The sequence below is a fragment of the Protopterus annectens genome, chromosome 8.part1 (genome assembly GCF_019279795.1).
Source record: "Protopterus annectens isolate FY-2018-M chromosome 8.part1, PAN1.0, whole genome shotgun sequence".
Classification (NCBI taxonomy): Eukaryota; Metazoa; Chordata; order Ceratodontiformes; family Protopteridae; genus Protopterus; species Protopterus annectens.
This window is the reverse complement of record NC_056742.1, coordinates 395411617-395435572: the sequence shown is the minus strand read 5'-3', so window position 1 is coordinate 395435572 and position 23956 is coordinate 395411617. Positions and strand designations below refer to the sequence as shown.

Below are 23956 nucleotides of genomic sequence, written 5' to 3'. Positions count from 1 at the left end.
ACCAGTTTGTTTCCCTTGCAGAATTGAAATTGGGCAAACCAGTTGCAAAGGTAACTTTAGCCAGATGACGACTAACTGATCGTATTTTATTTATATATAACAAATTGGGTATTACCTTGCCAAAACCAGTTCAAGCTCATTCAGCAAGATCCATGGCAGCAACTTCAGTCTTTCTATCCAGAGCTTCCATTGATGATATATGTGCAGCAGCAACTTGGGCTACCCCCCATACATTTGTTACTCATTACAAATTGGATCTGGTCTTCTGGGGTAGAGTGTCATTTGGTTCAACTGTGCTCAGGAATATCGTTCCTTAGAGTCAATACAGGATTGTGTGTAGCTGGGGACAGTTGAGGATAGAATGAAAATTGACATCAGATAAAGAAGTTATGTACTCAGCATAATGTTCCGTTTGTGTTGTCTATTTTTCATTCCTCCTCAACTTCCTGCCCACCAGTCTCCATCCCTTCTGTTAACAAATTTCTGGATGAATGAGTTCTTAAAGGAACATCACTGTCCTTTTATACTGAGCTCCAGATATAGTTTCTTCCCTTATGGAGCACACGCATTGTTGTGTCTCCTAGAGTTATGCATGTTAAATGTTTCTTTTATGGTAAATTCGGCAAGCAAGATCTGAGGTAGCTTAGGGCTGGTGCATTATGGGTAAGGGACAAGCTCGAGAGCTTCTTGGTTACCATGAGCTTTCACAACTGCCTAGTTGGAACTGAGGATCGGAATCCAACCTAACATTTGAGGAAGAATGAAAATGGACAACACAGATGGAGCGTTGTGGTGAGAACATATAACTCCTTATCTGATGTTGTTAATCTTCTTTCCATTCATCACCAATGGCTTTGGTTCCAAGCCCTCTGAACTGAGTCGGCCTAATACCAAGCTTGCACCAGCCAAAAATCTCTTGAGCTAAGCTTCTTCCCACAATCCCTTTCTCCCCGTTACCTCAGATCTCGTTTGCCTCATAGCCGTAAAGCCGCGTTTCAGCCGAGCTCTCAGCTAAGTGGAAATTGTATTGATATTTTGTGAGAAAATTGTTTAATTCTCTTATCGTTAGTGGTTTATATTCATTGAGCTTCACTTTTACAGTTAGATTTACCCCTTTTCTCTTTTCTTCTACCTGTTTGGTTATCTTTAAGTACCATTGGTAGTAAGGCCCTCTCTCTTTACCCTTGTGGTATTCCTTGAATATCATAGCTGGTATTTCTTCCTTTTCCATCTAGTTGTGTTTTTGCCCTTGGGATAGATACTGCGTGCTTTTTGTTTAAATTTAGGATAGATTAAATAGGATTTAAGATTGTATATGAAGACTTTGATTGTTGTGTTAACTTGTCATAACGTCTGACAAGAAGGGTACTTCAGGTTTCAAGCACTGTACTTTGTGTAATTGTAAACTTCCTAACAGTAACTCTCACAATGATCGCGTGTATTGCTTGGGGTTGCCCCATCTTTTGGTGCAGCCTCCCTGTGTAATTTTGCCAAAGTTTTAGCCAGCGCACTCTGAACGAGTGCAAGAATAAGTTGATTCTAAAGGGCCTCTTAAATTGCCCTTTTCAGAGGCTCGCTCTGCGACGGAGGTCTCAACCCCTTCTAGGAAAGATTACAAAACGGTCCCATTCGGTTCCCTCTTCACCCTCTGGTGACCAGGGCATGTCTGTCAAACCTAAGGTAGAAAAACTTTCTTCGGAGCATAAATATGCCTCTTTGGCTTCGACCATCTCTGCTCCAGGCACTACGACTGTTACTATATCGGTGCCAGCTTCGGCACAGATACTGTCTCCGGCACCGACCATAAACTTGCCTACTACGACTTCAGCACCAGGTGTCACTTCGGCACAGTGCATGCATTCGATGCCAATCTCTGCAATGACGCAACCTCCCATATCGACTCCGAGTGCCCCTTCGGCACTGAGCTCTCTTACAACTCCGACTACAATAGATTTGACTCCACTGCTCCTGGTTTCCAAATTTGAGACTTCGGTGCCCGATACAATCCGTGTGTAGCCCAGTTTCTAGGCCAAGTCCGTAGCCCATTCCTAGATCGACCAGACTCCCCATCGGGAGTATCCACTAGATCCACCAGGAGCCTTTTGGAACTTGATGTGGTGCGTCTTGTGGACCAGCTGCTGGCAGCCAGGGGGATACCCATGCCTTCCAAGACCCACCCCCCCTACGGGATTTGGGTTAATTTCTCTGCAGACTCCATCCTGTTCTCCTCCTTTGACCACCTCTGTTCCAAAGCCTTCTGCTCCGATGTCTCTTTCGAAACCCCCCCATCTCGGCGCCAGTAGTGGACCTCACTTTGGCTCCGGGACCATCCCTTTGGTCCTCTGTTCCTACTGATCCAGTCCTTCCTCAACCCTGTGATTGGGCTGCGGGCTCTTCGGTTGGTGGTATGGTCCCGAGTGTTTCTTCGGTTCTGTCCTCTGTATCGGGAGCTTTGTTTGCTCTGATCCTGCTTGAGGCTCCATCCTTGGGAGTGGATTCAGAATGGGAGGTGACCCCAGCTCTGAGGTTGTCCTTCTCTATTCCGGGCTCCCATCCCTCTTCGGGCAGACCTGCTTTCTGTGCGCTGGAGAGGGCTCTTGCTTCTGGAAGCATTCCGTCGACATCGGAACCCTAGCTTTCTCCCTCTGAGCTACAGCTGCCACAGGCCACTTTGCCGGGGCTCTTGTCAGGGAAGCCGCAGGAAACCCCTGTACAGGGTGCCCACTCTTCCAAGTCCTTCCTGGAAGCCCCCACTGAGGAGCCCCTGTGGAAGAGATTATGCAAGAGGAAGCACATAGACTCACCCTTCAGAGTCTCTTACGGAGGACATGGATTTCGATGATGGTGAAGGGTCCACATGGTCACCTTCTGATGATGTCTCCTTCGGAGACTTCCTTGAAATGCTGAAACGGAGGGGTGACTGGAAGCCCACTAATCCTTCTTCTGAGGAGTCCGTGTTCCTGCAGGCTTTCCATGCCCTTCCTTCTATTTCTTGGGTGACCCTGCCTGCAGACGAGCTAGTTCAGCTTATGGTTCAGTGCACCTGGAAGAACCCTGACTCTGTTGAGGCAATCTCTGAGCCCCGATAAGATTCTCTCCCCATCCGAGGAACACCCACATTGGTCCAGAGGTTTACCAGTCGATGCTATGGTGGTGGCAGTGGCCACTAAAAAGGACCTAGCTGAAGAGACTCCTACTGTCCACCTGCCCAAGAGTGTCCCGGGCCGTGGACAGATTGGGAAGTGGGTTTTTGCATCGGTGACTTTTGCCTGAACTACTTGGTACATTTTACGAGGCTCCAAAGAGACTTGATTTCCGAACTCTCTGAAGCACTCGCAGGGCAGGTGCCTGACAAGGTGAGGAACAAAGTTGCTTCACAGCTTGCAACCCTGTAATCTATCTCCAATTCGTCCATGAGGTTGCTTTCACACGCAACTGAAGGACCAGCTAACGCTGCAGGTTCAGGCATAGTTATGAGATGTCATGCCTGGATGCGCATTTATGACCTTGTGGACCCCTTCGTCTTCCTTTTTGAATACTCCCATTGAAGCATCTTCCCTGTTTGGCTCCTTGGTAAAGGACACTCTGGCCGGGTGTGAGTAGTATGGTAAGACCCTGTCTGCCGTAAGGCTATGGTTTCCCAACCCTAAACGTTCCTTCTCCAAGAACCAGAGGAGTGGGAAGATGTGGTGCAAAAAATCTCAGGGTCCTTTCCGTGCCACACATGGTGATACCCCCAGGGGCAGAGGGGGTAGAAATTCCAGAAGATTCCCCTTACCAGCGCTCCTGAAGAACGGCCTGATTGCTTGCCTCTGGAAGCAGTCATTGGGTTGTTTCTCTCTGCACCAAGCTGCCTGGCACTCTATCACCACCGATCGTTGGGTGAAGAACATCATTACCAAAGGTTACACAATTCCCCTTGTATCTTATCCAAAAACTTCCCAATGTTCCATCCAGTCAGAGGGAAGTAGCAGCTACAGAAGTAAAAAAGCTGTATCAAAAAAGAGCCATCCAACTAGTCCCACCTGACCAATGTGGATCCGGATTTTTCTCCAGATTCTTTTTGGTGCCAAAAAGACAAGGGACTGGAGACCCATCCTGGATCTCAGCAGTTTGAACAAACATGTCGCCCAAACCAAATTCCGGATGGTCACGGTTCAGTCCATTCTCCCTTTTTTCCAGGAGGGGCAATTGAATGTGCTTGATAGATCTCCAGGATGTGTATTACCACATCAAAATGGACAAACACTCCAGGAGTCTGCTTCGTTTCCAGCTAGGAGCCAATCATTTCCAGTTTTTACACCCTGCCGTTCGGTCTCTCCACAGCCCCCAGAGTGTTCACAAAGTGCATGGCAGTGGTCACAGCTCACTTGAGACTGTAAGGATTCCGGGTGTTTCAGTATTTCGATGATTGGCTCCTTACTGCCCCCACCAAGCATCTTCTGGTAACAGGCCTGCAATACACCCTTTCTCTGGCAGAAATTTTGGGGACAGCTGTGCACTGGGAGAAATCCATCCTTTCTCCAACCCAGCAGATAGAATTCATCATGGCAGTCTTCGACACTCGATCCTGTCTGGTGTCACTCCCAGCTCACAGACTCCAGAGGTTGAGACTTCAGCTCCGGGTGATACTCTGTCAAAATAAAGTCTCAGTGAGAGAGGTTCTTCAGGTTCTAGGATCAATTGCGGCGTCCATACCAATAGTGCCTCTTGCAAAACTGCATATGCGAATCCTCCAATGGCTTCTTCACTCTGTGGTTCCTGAATCATCACCTCCTATGTTTTCAGATCCGGCCAACCAACTCTTGCAAACAGGACCTTCTTTGGTGGATGAGGCCAGACACAGATCTTTGGAGCTGCCCATTCCAGCCCCCTCAACCCAAAGCCATTGTGACCACAGATGCTTCTCTGATATGGTGGAGGGACCATTTCCAGGGAAAGACAGTCCAAGGTGCATGGTCCACGCTGGAGGCCAACCTGCATATCAGCGTTCTAGAACTGAGAGCAGTGCTGTTAGCGTTGCAAGCATTCTATCCGATCCTCCTCTCTGGAACAATTGCAATTCAGTCAGACAATATGTCAGTAGTCCTAGCATATCAACAGGCAAAGGAGGAACCAAATCCTATCCCCTGTGTCGACAGGCCATGAAAATCTGGCAATGGACGATGGATTCCAGTCGCTTTCTGATAGCAACGCTTACCCCGGGGAGCTCCAGCGTGATTGTGGACAAGCTGAGCAGGTGTATTCTCTTGCCCCACGAGTTGTCTCTCAATCCCGGAGTAGTGGCAGAAATTTTCAGCTCTTGGGGCCAGCCTTGCTGCGACCTCTTCACCTCCCCTTCAAACAACAAATGCAGCAGCTATTTTGCCCTATTTCCCTCAAAGGGAGAGTCCCCGAGGGACGCTCTGATTCACGATTGACCCACAGGACTTCTCTATGCCTATTCTCCCATTCCACTGATTCCACAGTTCATAAAGAAAGCCATTCAGTTGAAATGCATGGTGATCATCACAGCCCCATTTTGGCCTCGACAAGTTTGGTTCTCCTTCCTTCGGCCTCCTCTGTTGTACCCACCGTACATTCTGGACCCTGTTCCAGATCTGAACTCTCACCCCCAAGGGTTGACTCATCCAAATCTGTCCAGTCTCAAGCTGAGAGCTTGGTTTCTCCACTTCCGCTAGTTGCCTGGCAGGATGATCTCCCCTGTCCTGTTCATGATATCATTCTGCCTTCTCACAAACCATCCACCAGAAGACTATACCAGGAAAAATGGAAAAGATTCTCTGTTTGGTCAAAGGAAAGGATGCTAGATCCGTATTCGGCTCCAGTCGCAACTGCTTTACAATACCTGTCTAAGTTTTTTGAAGATGGAATCGCAGCCTCTACCATACGAGTACATCTGGCGGGAATTTTTAATTATCATAATGGACTGGATGGTACTCCGCTCTTATCACTGCGTTTATGTATAACTTTCCTCAAAGGAGTATCTCGCATTAGACCTCCAGTCAAACAGCCCATAGAGCCATGGAACCTCATGCTAGTTCTCCAGTCCTTGACTCAACCTCCCTTTGAACCTGCTGCAAATTATGACCTCAAATTCTTGTCATGGAAATCTCGCTTCTTGGTAGCAAACACGTCAGCCAGATGAGTTTCAGAGTTGCAGGCATTGTGCACCAAAAACCCTACAAGGACAGAGTATCACTCCAGACGAACCCATCCTTTCTCCCCAAAGTTGTTTCTGAGTTTTCCATCAGTCACTCTATTGATCTTTCAGTATTTTTCCCAAACGTTTCTAATAAAGGAGAGTACTGCCTACATTCCTTGGATGTACAAAGGCAATTGTGATTCTATTTAGACAGGACCAAAACAATATGCAAGACTGGCCAACTTTTCATTTCTTTCTCTGGGCCTAGAATGGGAAAGTCTGTCTCCAAGGTCACTTTTATCAAAATGGCTAAGGCACTGCATACGTTTCATTTATTCATTTGCAAAACAACCTATGCCACAGGATATTAAAGCCCATAAAGCCCATTCTACCAGATCTATGGCAACTTCTGTAGCCTTCCATTCCAGGGCTTCTATGGATGACATTTGCGCAGCAGCCACTTGAGCTAAACCCCACTGTTTTATCAATCATTACAAATTGGATGTAGTCTCCAGAGGGAGAGCTGCCTTCGGCTCGATGGTTCTCAAGAACATCCTTCCATAAGGGGCACCCAAGGATGGTAAGGTAGCTGGGGATTCTGTCCCATCAGTGATGAATGGAAAGAAGATTAACAACATCCGATAAAGAAGTTATGTCTTACCATAACGTTCCATCTGTGTTGTTCATCTTTTTTCATTCATCACTTCCCACCCCCCTTCCCCCACCAAAGGGTCCTGGTGGATACTTTGGGTCCTAGTGGTGTCTTAGGGTCTTTGCGCAGAAGTGGTCTCTGCTTTACTTGTATAACATGGGCAAACTCAATCTGAGGTAACGGGGAGAAGGGCATTGTGGGTTGAAGCTTACCTCTAGAGTTTTTTGGCTGGCGCGAGCTTGGTACTAGGTCGAGACTGTTCCGAGGGCTAGGAACCAAACCCATCTGTGATGAATGAAAGAAGATGAACAACACAGATGGTATGTTATGGTAAGACACAACTTCTTTTTTCATAACAGTAGCATGATTTGCTGATTTTTTGCTGTTAGCAAGATGGTACTCCCTTCCAGTCATGAATGGATGTAAACATTTGCAATATTTTCTCTCAATGTACGCAGTATAGCAGTTCATTCTGCAGATATGTTTATGAATGTAATGGTCTTCCTTCAGCAGGTCAAAATTCAGTTTTATCCACAAAATAGCCTTATTAGTAGTAAATTCCATACAAGGAAATGTACTTCTCTTTTGTGATGCAGCATAAAAATGTGATGACATGTAAGGATAGAACTGCTGGCTTTGACATGCTATGTAGACACCATCGTGTTCAGTTTCACGTTTTCACTCACTATCAGAAATGTTACTTTAGATTTATAGTGTACAGTGAGCGATATGTTGCTTTATAGATATCCAGGTGAAGTTTTCATTGTATGCCAAAAAAATATATATATATATATATATATATATATATATATTTTTTTTTTTTTGATAGTAAAGAATTATGTAAAAATTGACATGGAAATACTTATTTTATTCCCTTTTTTGTTAAAAATGACTCTTGGGTGTTCTACATGACACTACATCTGCATTGTATTTTCACTTTATACACTTGCACCAGCAATTTGCATCGTACTGGGGTGCAGCTTCCCTACAAAACATTGCTTAAAAAATCGTTTAAATTGTTGAGCAGCTGTCTTCAGTTTGTCTGCAAACATGCAGATTCTTCATATCTTCAGTTAGCATTAATGATGAGTCCATCCACGTTCAAGGCTGCATTCAGGCTGATAGCTTATTTTGAAATGCATGCATTATCTTTTGGATTTTTGCACTCCTTTTGTGCATTTTCTATCACATTTGCATAACCTGATAAGCCTCTACAAGTTAAGCTGTGTCTTTGAGTGTACACAAATGCATGATTAGCCTTGTCTTAGACTTCTGAGCTGTCCTTCCTACCCCTTCATTGGGTGTTCATAATCCTCTATATTTTTATTAGGGCGTTGATCATAGCCGGCTTATGTGTTTGAGACATGGACGCCAAGACATTTGCCTCGAGCTGCATGTAATGCTAGTTAAGGGGGAAAAAAATCACCAAGTATTTTCATGGCTTTCAAAGCAGTAAAGCACTTTGGCAGACATTGTCAGAGCGGTAGTGTAACATAGTCCGTTATATTTACTCTACTCCATACCTCTCAGCTGTTTAGATTTTTGCAGGACATCCATATTGCATCATATCTGTGGTCTGTTCCATATAAAATGTGTGGTTTTCGGACAAACCGCTGATGCTTGAAGTGACTAAAAAATGACATGCATCTGAGTTTCAGCATTCGCATTTTTCAGATTATATAGATGAACACACATTTGTTGATGTAGCAACTCTTAACTTTTTTTTTTTTTTTCCCCACTATTACTTGCTAGTCAGTATAGGTAGATTTTGATGCCTAGCATGGGACCGGACCTTAACATAAATGGGAGATGCTTAACATTTGTTAAGATCAGTTCACATGCCATTCTGGTGCTTAACTCTTTTGTCTTTTTCTGACTATTGGATCGTAATTACCCTGATCCATACACTACAAAATAATTGGTAACACTTTGATTTGAACGTGATGTGCATAGTATAATATGGAGGGAGGGGTGGTCATAAAATGCTTAATGCAGACAGCTAGAGTGCTAGAAAGCTCAGCTATCATCACTGATTAGTCTGCATTACCTCTGGAAAGAAGCAGTGGTCTGTAACACGCTGAAAATATTGAACTTGTCACCATTACGAGTGATGGCAAGTTGGTAAAACTGCATGTGAAGGAATTAGTCTGCAATACAAAATCCTATAGAAGTCATAGACACATCACTCCTTTTTAAATTAGCAGTTATAAATCCAAGCTTGGGTACCATGGGATCCACAGCATGCATTTAAAAATAAACTGCTACTATAAAAAAAGAGGAAAAAGTAAACTCCAGACAAGTGACAAGTGGTGTACCTCAGAGTTCAGTCCTGGGACCGCTCTTGTTTGGCATCTACTTCTCTGAAGTACAGGCCAACACTAAGGGACTCTGGCTAACAAAGTTTGCAGATGACTGCAAACTGGGAGCCATTATTGAATCCCCAAATGATGTGGATATTCTACAAAAGGGCCTTACAGAAACAGATGCTTGGTGCCAGAGCCATGAGCTCAAGCTTGATGCTAAAAAATGTATAGTTATCCCTTTTGGAAAAAAAACATGTACCCATGAATTACCACATAGGTGGTAGTACACTAAACACCGAAAGTGTGATGAGAGACTTAGGGACACAGGTGGACAGTGGTCTCACCTTCGATAACTACATCGCCACAACAGTCAGGAAATCTTTCTATGTGGCTCACCTCATCTCTAAGGGCTTTTCATCCAGAAAAAAAGGAGGTCATTGTCCCACTGTACTCATCCCTCATTAGGCCCATTATAGAGTACAACTCCCCGTTTGGTATGTACCTCACAAGACATCTGCAACAGCTGGAAAGGCCGCAGAAATAACTCACTAAAAGAATTGCAGGCCTAAAGCAAATGCCGTATGCTGACAGTCTAAAAAAATTCCAGCTATACTCTATGGCATATTTACTCAGAGGCGATCTCTGCTTAACATACAAGGCCATGTTAAACCCTGAGCTGTTGGACATGCTGCACTTAAAGAAATCCCAATCCCTCAGAGCCACACACTCCAGGGATCTAAACTTGTCATCACAATGAACAAAACATGCTGGAGGGTTAGGTTCCTGACCCAGAAACTCCCCATACTCCGAAATAGACTGCCCATACATGTCAAGCAAAGCGCCTCCTTGGCCCTCTTCAAAGGGAACCTTGATGATTGGGTGGGAGATGGAAATTCACCCCGGGGATCACGTCAGTCACCCTGGTAGACAGGGGTCCAGGGAAGTAAATATTGTGGGAAGAAATATCCAGGGAATTGTTATGGCTAGGCTTTTGTATAGGCCCTAGGGCCGATAGCCTAGTACCAGCTTATGAACTGCTACACTGGAATGTTGGACAGTATGCTGTATTCAGAGTACGTGTCTGAGATGTCTGTCAGCTCATTTCAAGAAATATGTGAATAAATGTGTGGTAGGTAATATGCAGTGGAATTACTTTGCAAAAATTAAATGTTTATATTTTAAGATTAAAGATGTTGATATTTTAAATAATTCTGTTTCTTTGTAACAGTAATCACTAATTATTGTTGATGCAGGATTTGCCCACACCCTGTAATATTTGTTTTCTCAGACTTATCCTTAATGGGTAAATCACACCATTTGAGTAAATACTAACAGACGTAATTATTATATTAGTGTACCTCAGTAGACCCAAAGTTCTTAAAGGACAACCGCGCCCACAGACTCAAAAAAAAAAAGGTTTATTTCATCATGGTTTGGTGTTTCCTACATTTTAACACCACTCTGGGACTATTTGGAGCTTTTTAGATATTTTTATATGCAATTTCTGACTCTGACCACATGGAGTCTGGCATCTTGAAATAACTCTTGACTGTTTAGTCTGCCTGTAAGTATCCCAGAATACATTGTTTGTCTCCAAAAAAATTGCATCAGATCTGCCATGTTAAAGCTCCTGTCAGTCCACTGATTTTACAGGCATTCACTGCTGTGTTATAGTCATATACTTTGGTTAAAATTTTATCCTTTTTCAATGACTACTTCAAACAGAAGCATTGCAAATGCTACAGAACAGAATTGAAAAGTGCATTTTATTGCTTTTTCTTTTTAGAAATGCTAACTTGATTTCTTTTGTGAAAGCTGATATCTAGTTCTTGAAGGTATCTCCCCTCCCCCTTCACACCTACCTTCCCTAGCTGTCAAAGAGCTAAGGGTAATTTGACCCATTATCTGCATGTGATTGACAGCTCACAGCAGGTGACCAGACTAATGTACTGTTTTCTTGTCAGCCTTTCCTTCCTTACAGTGAGAGATTTTTTTTTGTTGCACTCCTGCCAAATTTAGAACCAAGCTCCATAGCACTGGGAATAATCACTGTATTGCAAAGCATCAAACTCCCACTTATTTTTCCTTCCTGTTTGGTTAAATAGCTAACAAATGATGCACTATAAAAACAAGATATTTCACAGACTTGCATGACAGCACCCACATGCTTTTTTAAGTGGTAATTTAAGAAAATTACAGTATTGCATACTACTTGTAATCTGATGTAGCGTTGTCGATTAATTGTGACAGACATCTGCTTCTTATGCAATTAATGCCTACGCATGGTCATTGCAAATTTATGCTCTTAGTTTTTGCAGCTGTTACTGTGCTTCTGCCTGTACTTTGTCACATATCGGTAGGGCTCTTCAGAAAAGTGAGATTATAGTTTGACATTTTTGCTAGGTTAAGAGTGGGCTGGGCAAGGCAGCTGTAACATCACAATTTGGGAGGTTCACTATACAGCATGCAAATCAGGCGGGGATTACATCACTTTGGGGAGGAAACATCCCGGTACCTAGAGCAAGAGATCTGTCAGATGTGACATCATCATTTAAGAGCCAGCTAGAGGTTTTCAGCTTGGTTTTCAAAGTGAAAATAAAACAGTACGGAAAGGTAGGAAGCCTAACAGGGAAAACAGTTTGAGTGGATTAGTTTTTAAAGATGCATGGGTGATTTTTTGAGGCTGTATCAACGAACAGGCACTAAAAGAGACAACAGGTTGAGCAATCTGCTTTAATATCCCGTTGTTGTCCTTTAATATGTTACATAGGAAGTTTGCTTCTGTTTAAGGACACATTGCCAAATACTCCCATTTACTGCAGCCTGTGGTTAAATTTTGAAGCTGGTTACAGGAATTCGTTATGCATGTTTAATGTGATGGTTAGTTTAACCCTGCACTCTATCAAACTGCCTGAGTACCTATGAATTGGTTTAGTATTGCCCTTGATTCGGGGAACTCAGGCTGTTTCTTCTGTTTAAGAAATGAAACAAAATGCAAATGAATGTGGTGTGTTGTACTTGCATGCTTTTGTGTGTCATTGCTGTGGTGGAGTAATGTCTTCCTAATATTTATATCTGTTATTGCATTTTTCTTTATTGTAGGAGTATATGAAAGGGTTTTGTGAACCAGAGTTCGAAGAAGAAGAATCCTATCCAAGGGATATGCATTGTATATTTGTTGGTGCCGACCGACTTTTCCTGGACTGTCTCATACGGGACACTTGTGCTGATGTTGCAGTCTCAGAGCTCGGATCATTGCACATCAGAGGGGGGGCTGAGGCAGTTGTTATGGCAAGAAGTCAGATTCAGCAGTTTGTGAAACTTTTTAAAAATAACCAGAGTTTACCAAGTGAAGTAGAAACCTTCATTAAGAAACAGTTTAAAATTTTTGTTGAAGATCATGCAGACAAGTATACTATGGATTTGTTGCTTTTGCCAAGTTCCCTTAAAAAAGAACTCTTGAACCTTGCCGGTAGGTTTGAGCCCATTAAAACCGAACATGAAGTTGTTGACCTTACAGAACCATGTGACACACATGTAACTTCAACTACTTCAGTTAAGATAGAAGCAGTTGAAGTAACTGAGCATACATTAGAGCAGACAAGAAAGCAAGCCGGGACACCTGTAACCGAACTTACAAATCAAATAGATTTGATGCTGTCAGACATACCAAAAGAAGAATCTAACCAAGAGGTTGGCTCTATCCCATGTCAAGAGTCTTCTGATAGTCAGGAAAAACTGCCTTGCAAAAGGAGGTATTCTGGAAGTGAAGGCAGACTTAGAAAGCGACCTTATTCTGTAGAACAGTCTCAGTGCAGTCCCCTTAAACTTAATGACAGCACTGACTTAGAGGATTCTCTTTTGGAACTGGACTGCAGTAGCGAATCAGACAGTTCAGTTATATTTGTGGAGGACTGGGTTGATGTCAAGCCTGAGAAGGAATACAAAATTCTTGTAGATTTTTTTAAGACTATGGGTTATTCTCAGGATTTGGTGGAACAGGTTATAAAAAGGGTGGGACAACTTGAAGAACCATTATTACTACTTGAACACATTGAGAAAGAAAGTAAAAAGTGCCAGGGAAGGACTGAGATTCATTCTGACATTTCTGACAGTTTGGATTATTCGTCAGAAATTTACAGTGGTAATAAATTGCAGACAAGAGCTGTTGGTGTGAACACTGAATGCAGAGCAAAAACAAGTACTTTAGCAGCAAAAGAAGAGATGACAGATGTAAAATGTAGTACTTCCAGACCACAAGAAAACAGTTCAAGCGATGGCACATGTAAGTCAAGTTCTGCAGCAGTAAGCAATTCCATGGGGTCTGCTATACCAAAAAACAGCAAAACTGTGGTTAATCTGCAATGCTCTCCAGTCATTGAAATAGATGACTTAGAGACAGATGGCGCTTCATTCCCCTCTTGCACTGCACAAAATTCAAAGGTAGACTTTAAGGAGAGGACAGAGTTCATTGCCAGAGGCAGTTCAAGTTCAGCATGTAGGCATTCTGACCAGGTTCTTGTGGAGACTGCAGCAGTTGGGCAGAAATCTGCAGTGCCTGAGAGGGAACACTCTTCTAGACCAACTGAGAAATACCAGGTTGCAGTTTCAAGGCCATCTGATCAACAAAGTATTGAAGAACATGAGTTGCTTCACCAAGAACCAATAATTTATTCCAGGCCACCAATTAAAAGGCCACTTCAAGTACAGGATTCAGTGATTACTGGCAGCCAGAGATTTTTTGATTTAATAAAAACTCCATATAACCTGAAACTGAGGAATGAACCTGGGAAACCATACTTAAAGCACATAATTATAGATGGCAGCAATGTTGCTATGGCGTAAGTATTGATTGATTTTTATTTCTCAGTCTGTTAAAAGTACTGTTCTGTCTCCTTTTGGACTAATGGTAAATTTTAGGACTTTGTACAGATTGCAGCTTTTGTATTCCAGTGACATTCACAGTAGTACAAGATCAAATCTCGCTAAAGGCTTTTGTGATCAAGTGAAGAAGGTTTTTTTTTTTTATGTTGTCTTGACATTCTGTGCAAGATTCCCCTTGCAGTACAGTAAGTAGGTAGCAATTGTTGTGTTCTGACCAAAAAAATTACATGATGGGGCATACTGGCATGATTCCTTTGGTAGCCCTTCTCTATCGTTCATTGTACTTTATAAATCTTGTCATCATAACAGGAAATAATGTCCCATACTCTCTTGTAAAGGTCATCTATCCATATAGTTACAGTGGGGATCAGAAGTATTCCTTAAGTGTAAAATCCGTTGGGCAGTCTGCTAGTAAGTTTTTTTAGTCACACCGGTTTGTGCTGAACAGGCTGTAATAATCCCTTTGTTTAACTGCATAGTAACACAAAGAATCTTAAATTCAGTGACACGTCGTCTTGCACGTTGGTTCTGTCACTGGAATCACAGTTCTTGAAATTTAAGCACAAACTGCTCTTTAACATGTAATGGTGGTTCTGTCACTGGGGGTCACATTTCTTGAAAGTTTGAGGTAAATCTCCCAAGACTTGAGTGGGTTTATGTCTCCATTTAAGAGCAAGAACAGGCAGCATTTTACAATGTGCAGTAGAGAGATGTAAATCCAGAAACTCGTATGCATTTCACTTGGGTTTAAAATCCAGTGTTACGTGTTTTTTTTTTTTCTGGTCAGATAACCTTAAATGTGATAGCTATTATTTCTGCAGAAGCAACTGCCACAAATTCCTAAAGAAAATTATATGAGATTGTATCAGAACCCAGTTTAGTATGCATTGAGGAGCCCGAATAGCACAGAAAATGTTGCAGGAAAGAATTCAATTTATTTAGCTAAAGTGTCTGTATCCTCCTCTTCACGTTTTGAGACAGAAGTACTTGGGATTGCTGAGCTGCTTACTTGATAAATACCACACAGTTGCCATGTCTGTCTGCAGCTCCTGGCATGTAATAAAGTTACGGCTCCAGTGGTAGTGGCAAGATGAGACAGATATAAGAAGCTTATTATGCAGGCTTTCTCAGACAGCAAGTCTTAAAGGAGTACCGCACCCACAGACTCAAAAAACATGTTTAAAACATCATGGCATGATGTTTCCTACACTTTAACAGCACTCTGGGATTATTTACAGGATTTTAAATATTTTTATATGTAATTCCAGACTCTGACCACCTGGAGGCTGGCATATTGACGTGGTTTGGATAAATCAGGTTGCCATCCAGTATCCCAGAACTCATTGTTTGGCTCAAAAATGTTACATCATGCAGGCCTCCGTTTGCCTAAAGTTCCTATCATTTCATAGACGTTGCATGCATACAAAGTACTGAGTAAAATAGAACAGTGTAAGTAACATTCCCTGCTGCTGGATGACTACTTAAAACAGAAACAGTGCAAATGCCACAGAACACACTCAAAGTGCTGTTTACTGCTGCCTTTTTTTCTAATTTAGTTTAAATGGCACTAATTTGTGAGACAATGAATTCCAGTCCACTTCTCCCCTCCCCCATAACACTTAGCTTCCCTAGCTGTCAAAGTCCTGAGGGTAATTTGACCTGGTAATTCCATTGATTGGCAGATCTCAGCAGGGTGCTTGACTCATGTAATTTAATCTTTGCTCTAGCATTTCCTTTGTTAGAGGGGACATTTTTTTGCTGCACTATAGCCATGGCCTTACTTGACTGCAATCACATCCAGTAAGGCCTTGCACCAAGGAGCTAAAAATAAAACATTTATACTATTAACCAGTTTAGATCTTTATTAATTTAAATGTTAAGGTATCACTTCATGCTTCCACCTTGTTAAAAATTGAGATTTACATGTGCAAAGTGTGTTGGTATGCAGTGTTTGCCTTCATTCATTTATTTATTTATTTATCATTTGTTGACCGGGAAAGTCTGACTAGGTTCCACAGAGCCTGTTTTCAGCGGAGGCCCGGGGAGAAATGCTCCAGATGCATGTCTTTGGAATGTGGGAGGAAACCGGAGTACCCGGAGGAAACCCACGCGAACACAGGGAGAACATGCAAACTCCACACAGAAGGCATCCCAGCCGAGAATCGAACCGGAGAACCTCTTGCTGTGAGGTGACAATGTTAACCACTGCACCACTGTGCCGCCCACAGTTATGTTTCATATGTTTTTACTCCACTGGTTGGTTTGCAAAAAAAACCTTTTGCAGTGTCCCTGGATTTGTCTTTGTACATACAAACCACATTGCTATATTTTCCCCTTCCTTTTTCTTGAGTCCAGAAGTCACTTATAACAAAGTAAATTTTTTATTGATTTTTTTTTTTTAAATAAAGGACATCAAGGTTAACTTACCTTGAATCAGATAATGGATGCCACTGCAAAGAATCACTGTTGAAATATTTGTGCATGGACAAAATCCCTTACTAAATCTATTTACCAGCCTCCAGTTCAGTTGGTGCTATGGCTTTAATATACTGGTGTGTTTGCTCATGCCTTCCAAATATCTCCACCATTACATACGAGTTTTGCAGTGTAGTAACCACCCGACATGCCCATAAACCTTTAGCCATCAATATGCAGCTACTCCTGTTCATGTGAGTATGCAAATTCATTTTCAGACTTAAGGTGTGGAAGCTGCACTGAATAATTCTAGGTGCTTGTTCAGGTTTCACATGGTGCTTGCTTAGAGCTACTCTCATGTTAAGCCACTATGAATATGTTGCACTGCCACCTCTGATACCAGGGTAATGTTTTAATCTTTCTATTCCTGCACTGCACACTAGCAGTATCTGGTGCAAATACAACAGAGAAGTATGCAAGCGATACACCACCTAAGCATCATTTTCCGTGCAGAATGTACAAACATGCATACCAAATTTCTGTGTTTCCAAATATCGGTGTTACTACACTACTACTGAATAAAATGAACAGCACTCAGGCTGGGGGAAGGACAAGGGAGCCATGACATCACAGAATGGGTGGGTCTTATTATTTTAGTTAGAATCACATGACTGCTGTGGTGATGTCACTTTGGGGGAGGGAACTGATTAGAAAAAAAGAAAAGTACCTGCATTGCATGGCCTCGATGATGTCAGTAATTGGGTGACTCCAGCAAGCTTTATTCAAACGTGAGAGAATCATTTTGTAAGTGAAACCATCACAGTATGAGAAGGTAGGCTTCTGTTACAGAAGTAAGGGGAATTATAAAAATTGTAAATGCTTTATTGTTGCTTTACAGAGGACAATGTAAATAGGGAGGAAAAGGGCTGTGAAGTTGAGGAATACATTAGAGAAACCTGTTGTACTCCTTTAAGGATAATGGACCCATGTGATGCAAGAGTCAGGGAGGCAGATTCCTGAAGAGGATATCACAAGGTTTTGTTTACAACTAACAAGATGTACACTGAAATTCTGAGTAGCACAGAAAAGGTGAGAAATGTTTGTCATGTTAAAATTAAGAGGTGATAGTTTAGGAAGAAAATGTGTAGGTTATGATGGTACTTAAACTGTTTTGCAGCATTTTGTCTGCCACTTAAGTTAATCATTTTTATAAAGGTGAAATGTTAAAACACACATTATGTAGTAAAAGTAAAATTGGTTGTGATACGTTCATTCAAATTTGCATACTTGCAGTTTCAGACAGTATACTTATTACATTAAAAAATGAACAGGTGTAATATGGGATATTTGTAAATTAAATTTGGAGAATAAGCTTTTATGCATTATATTTTTTCTTAGTAAATTTAGTAACAGATGATGCAGAAAGCTAATTTGACTAGAAAACACAAATGGTAAATGTTCAGCCAACCGTCCCATAGAATCCTCTCTTCTGTGCAGTTCTTTTTTTTTTTTTTTTTTTTTTTTTTAACTTCTTCATTGCACTTTAAAATCTCGGTTGACTAAATATACCTGAATCTTCTCAGCATGGGCAGTCTTGATATAGGCTAGCATTATTACAAGGAAAGTAGGTGGACAGTGCTAAAAGGTCTGGATATACTGGATTAGACAACGTGACTGTAAAAGTGGTAGAGTTCATACAATGGGTTCTTTTTTATGAGGTGCAAATAGTTAACTGCAAATTCATCCCTGGTTTGGCGCGAATAGCCTTCATGGATGAGGAAACAAGTACCCAACATACGTTTGTGCATTCCGGCCCATCTGTGCAGAATCATGTTGCAAAATATAAGGGCTAATAATTACTATGGGAATGTAGGGCTAGGCTTCTTAAGGTCCTCTCAGATCAGTAGCTTAAGAAAGCACTTATGAACCTTTGAACCTGTAAATCAGCAGGTTATCGTGTGAGGCAGAAATTGATTTATTTGATCTTTAAATTAGGCAGATATAGTAGTGGGTTATGCAGTTCAGAGAGTTATGTTTATTGAATTCAGCATGTGCAGGAAGATGAAAATTCAATTCTGCCTCTCCACGAATAAATGAACCGAGCAGTTTTTATACTTTAATTAGTCGTGGTAGGAAATACCATGTTATAAATGTAAACATTTTGCTTTCCTGAATACACAACAACAGGCACTCAGTCTTGCCACATTCTCCTAAGCATACTTGGATTCTTGTATCTTTCTTTTTATCTTACTTGGTTTTCATTGCTCTAATGGTTAACATCAGGCATTTGCATTACCTTGCTGCGTTAAAAAGATCTTCAGTAACCTTTGGTGTAATGCACAAACTAATGCATTTAACGTCCAAGTTCAGTTTTGTTTTATATTGCATGAAAAACAGCCTACATTTTATGATTCATAACTACTGTACATTTTGAATAAAAAAAACTAGTTTATACTTGCACACACAAGAAAGTTACATAAACAATTATGTTAATGAATTGTAACTGTTTCACCACTAAAACAAATACTCTTTATACCACAGCAGTTAGTGTCAAGGAAGTCCATTCTTGTCAGCAGTAGGAGTAATGCATTTAGGTCTTTGGTTGCTCGGTATATGAAACTTCCCCCAGGCTACTTGCCCCTCCACTTTTTACCCAAAATGCTCTGTAAAAGACTTTCTTCGTCATATCTTTCTGTGTTTTGTACACCAAAGGAGAAGTTTCAGAGAAATGACCATAGGTTTCATTTTCTTATTAAACTTTGCTTGTGATGTTTTCAAATAGTTACTTTTTTTCAGTCTCTTTAGTCTTCACTCTCTCTGACATCCAGATGTCATTTCAGGTGTGATCTGTTTCTTAGTCTACTTTTGGATACTTTTACTTACTTTAACCCACTTCCTAAACCTCGTGTGTTTTTATGGTCTCTCCTTCTTATTCTACAGCACTGTTCTGCTCTACATTTGTACTACAGTTTTTGCTGGAATTTTTTTTTTACTTTGCCATTACAGTTGTTGAAGTTTGGATATTTTGTGGTGTCTAGTTTAAAAATGGAGAGTAAGCCATTTAAGACATATAATTGTGGTCACAAAGTGCTGCTACTGAAAAAAATCGTTTTCTCTGTTGCTTAGGTGAAGAGACTTTTTGTGCTGCATGTTAAATCTTGTAAGTCATTACTCCTGATAAAGTTAAAAACAGGAAAAGAAAGTTTAAAGCTGGTTAACATGAAACAGGATTCATTGCCCACCCCTTTGAACCTTTGACCTAGAGTGCTGCTTCAAGGTTGGCTCCCGCAACTAGACCTGCTTGAGATGAGTTATACTTGTAGCAAAAATCCCAGGAAATATAATATGCTTTTTGTACTGATATGTTGTAATAATTACACTATGTAATTGGAATTAAACCAGACTTTAAAATTTGAATTAACATTTGGCAATATTTTTAATTAGATGTTTAGTCCTATGATTCGTGCATGAATGATTATGGAGTTATAAATGTTGAATAGTAAAGTTAATGACGGGGAGTACCCTACCACAGCCCTGGTGCCAGAAAAAAGGCTGTTTGCAGACTTCAAGAGTAACGTAGTTGTGTGAAATATTGCAGAGAGACAGGATTGTACATTTTCAGTTCCTGGACATTTTGCCTTTTAAGTACCTACCCACGACTTTTTTTGAGTTTTGGTTTCTTTTCAACTTAGCTGGAAAAGGGGTTATGATGGCTGTGATGCATGGCACACTATCTCCAGTCTGTGACGACAGGTCTGGCTCTGATTGGGGTTTTAATCCTACCATTTCTAAACTAGTGTACCACCTGGGAAGGCAGAAGACAAGAGCTATAGTCCTTGGGATCTACTCCACTGCCCACAACAGGTCTGATTAGTCAAATCCCCTAGTGCCCATCATGCTAAAGTATAAAAAAAAAAAAAAACCCACAGAAAATTAGATTCAGTCAACAATTCACCAAATGCATCTTGACCTGAAGAGTGTAAACAGAATATTCACAGCTGCCCTGGATATAGATAGGCTTTTGACACCCTTATCGTATTACACACTGGCAACTTTTAGGCCAAGTCTTTGGCCTAGCACCCCAGGCCCTTTTCTCATCACACCATCTGTGAACTACTGTGTCTTCCAGTGCCACTTCCCTATCGTAATTGCTTTTCAAACAAATTATTCTCATTCACTTTCTCACACATACACACACGTTAGCTACGGGGAACTGGAAACAGCTTTCTTCTTACAAGGTATTACTGCTCCCACTTTATATTATTAAACTAGAGACCCAACACATTACCACTCTTGATTTAGCTAAACACAAATTATAAAAGTAGTCACTTGTGTGCTCAAGTGAGTTGGTCTTTCATGTGGATGCCACAGCTTGCCAACCTGTACTGCTAAATACTTTCTTTTCAGATAATAAATAGTAAAGCATAATTACCTAGCCACAAGATCTTGCAAGTGAATAAATATTTATTGTTCATTAAATAGTAAAGATGTTGGCAAAATGCTGATGCAGAGTAAATATGCAGATGTCAAGACACTGTAATGAATACAACGTTGCAGCTAAATAAACTTGGCTGACTCTAACTTAAAGGAATACCGTTCCTTACTATTCTGAGTTAGTAACAAATATTAAAATCATGCATCGGATGCAGATTTCACAAGAACTTAGATAATCATGGCATCTACATTTATATAAGAAATAAGACTGGCTGACTTGTACACTGGTTTCAGCACAGATATATATTTTTGCGTATCATTTGTCCAATATAGAACATTCTTTTTTTTCATCCAGACTACTAATGTAGTGGAGAATTTTCTCTCTTGAATACTAATGACTGCTTTCTCAGCTCTGGCCAACTGCCCCTTTTGAAGAACAGTGTAATTACATTTTATGGCTTTAGATTTCCTGACTCAAAAAAGCAGCAAGTGTGAAGAACACTAACTACATTTTATGTCCTTAGATTTCCTGACTCAAAAAGCAACAAGTTGCGTTTTACTTTCAAATACAACTTTGCACTTTATGACTTGCTAGCTTTACTGCCTGAGAAGAGTGATAGGCCCAGATAAAACATTTTCCTCCTTGGTCTAATGGTTGTGTTTTTCTTCAGCAAAGTGGGACCTTGCATGACAATCATTATAGGTTCATAGGTAAGTACTAGGCTATCTGCCCAAGGGCATTTATAAGCCTAGCCAGAATGTGTTGGCTTTCGCCACCCCCTTAGATTAGTTCCCTGTACCCCTGTCCAACAGAGCCATTAGTTCCCTGCGCCACTGTCCAGCAGAGCCACTGCAGTTATTCCCAGGGTAAATTTTCTGTTTCCCATCCACTCGTCAAGGTTTCTCTTGAAGAGTGTTAGTGTGGGGCTCTGCCTGATATATGTTGGAATCCTGTTCCAAAGCATGGGGAGTCTCTGGGACAGGAATCTATCCCTCCAGCATGTCCTATTTATCGTTGCGGTGAGGTTTATATCTGTAGAGCATGTGGCTCTCCGGGATTTGTTTTTTTTTTTTTTTAGGTGGAACATGTCCATCAATTCTGGGTTGGACATGGCCTTGTATGTCAGGCAGAGATCACCTTTGAGTAAGCGGTATGCAACCAAGTACAGCTGGAGTTTCTTGAGTCGGGCTGCATAGGGCATCTGTTTGAAGCCAGTAATCCTCTTGGTGAGGTACTTTTGTGGTCTTTCCAGCTGTTGCAGGTGTCTTGTAAGGTACATCCCAAATGGGGCGTTGTATTCTATGATGTGTCTAATGAATGATGAGTAGAGAGGCACAATAACCTCTTTTGTTCTAGATGCAAACCCTTTTGTAATTAGGTGGGCCACATAGAAGGATTTTCTAACCACCTTGGCAATATGATTATCAAAGGAGAGATTACTATCTACTTGGGTCCCCAGATCCCTTATTACATTTTCTGTATTTAGGGGACTACCACCTATGTGGTAGTTCATGGGTACTTTGGAAAAAAACAAATGGGATGACTATGCACTTTTTGGCATTTAGTTTGAGGCCATGGTTTTGGCATTTAGTTTGAGGCCATGATTTTGACACCAGGTATCCGTCTCAGTGAGACCTTTCTGGAGGGTGTCTGTATCAGCCGGGGAATCAATTATGGACCCTAGTTTGCAGTTGTCTGCGAACTTGGTCAGCCGTAGTCCTCCTATGCTTGCCTGTACCTCTGAGAAGTATATACCGAACAGGAGGGGTCCTAGGACTGAGCTCTGGGGGACACCACTTGTAACCGGTTTAGAGTCGGGCATAGAGCCTGCAACTCTAGCCATGTGTGTTCTATTCATGAGCCATTTGGCAACCCATCTCGTGACGTAGGAGTTTATGTTCAAGCTGGTGAGCTTGTCTATAATACTAGAATGGGGAATGGTGTTGAAAGCCTTTGCGAGGTCTAGGTAGGCTGTGTGGACCTCCTTTCCCTAGTCTAATGCCTTGGTAACTGTCTCAAAGAAGTCCACCAGGTTTAGGAGGCATGATCTGCCCTTAACAAAGCCAAACTGGGTAGGGTCCAAGGTTTGGGGGTTCCCAATGTCTCTGTTAATGAGTTCCATAATGATGCGCTCCATAGCCTTGCAGACCAGGATAGTCAGGCTTATAGGGCGATAGTTCCCAGGGTCCGTTGTGGCTCCACCTTTGTGGAGCGGGATAACTGTTGCTGTGCGCCATTCTGTGGTTTACATAGCCTGTAGAGAGGCTGAGTTTGAACGGTGTGTTTAGGTGAGGGGTTAGTTCATTTTGGAGCTCTTGTAAGACGCAACATGGGACACCGTCCGGTCCCATTGATGCTGTGTTTTTGGCTTTGGATAGGGCTGTTTTTACTTGTGTGTCGGTGATTGACGGGGCCCTACATTCTTCTGGTATGGTTATCGGCCCTTTAGAGGGTGAGAGGGGGGTGAAGTTTGCACTAAACCTGTTTGCCGGAATGTTGGCAATATCAGTTGGTTCAGTGTATTTTGTGCCATTCTGCACTTAACTCTGAGTAGATCTGAGAGTTTCCACTTAGGTTCTTGACATAGCTAAAGAATGCTTTGTGGTTATCTTTGGAGTCATTGGCAATTTTTCTTTTGAAACTAGCCTTGGATGATTTAATGAGGGATCGTAGTTTCTTGCTGATACTGATCAGGGATGTCTTTCCTTCTTGGGATTTTACTCTTTTCTGTACTAGTTTCCTCCTCCTGTTGTATAGCTGGTTTATGGCAGGGCTCCACCAGACTGGTTTCTTAGGGCTCCACCAGACTGGTTTCTTTTCTTGGAGGAGTGATTCTTGGTTTTACTTGGGATAGCACGATCCATGCACTCCTGCAGGTGCTCATAGAGTGCCTTTGTAAAGGTTTCAGCAGCTTGGACAGCATTTTCCTTTAGCATGGGGCTGTGAACCTTTCCACCTCGGTCATAAATAACGTGAAGTTTGCTTTTGAAAAGTTTTTCACGGTGGTTTCCTTGATTGGGGGTGGGGGCGGAATGTGGATAATCCAGAGTGATTAGTCTACTAGTCTATGGTCTGATCTAACCAGCGAGGGGTTGACCTCCGGTGTGGAACACCGGTCGCCC

The 23956-nt window shown here is 41.8% G+C and overlaps 1 protein-coding gene across 1 annotated transcript in view; it reads left to right on the top strand.

The window, feature by feature from the left end:
• N4BP1 (NEDD4 binding protein 1) overlaps window positions 1-23956 on the top strand; it is a 679137-nt gene that overhangs the window by 115999 nt on the left and 539182 nt on the right. Inside the window, exon 2 of the mRNA XM_044081613.1 lies at window positions 12203-13941. Coding sequence (XP_043937548.1) covers window positions 12203-13941 — 1739 coding nt within the window. The remainder of the gene's footprint in view (window positions 1-12202; window positions 13942-23956) is intronic.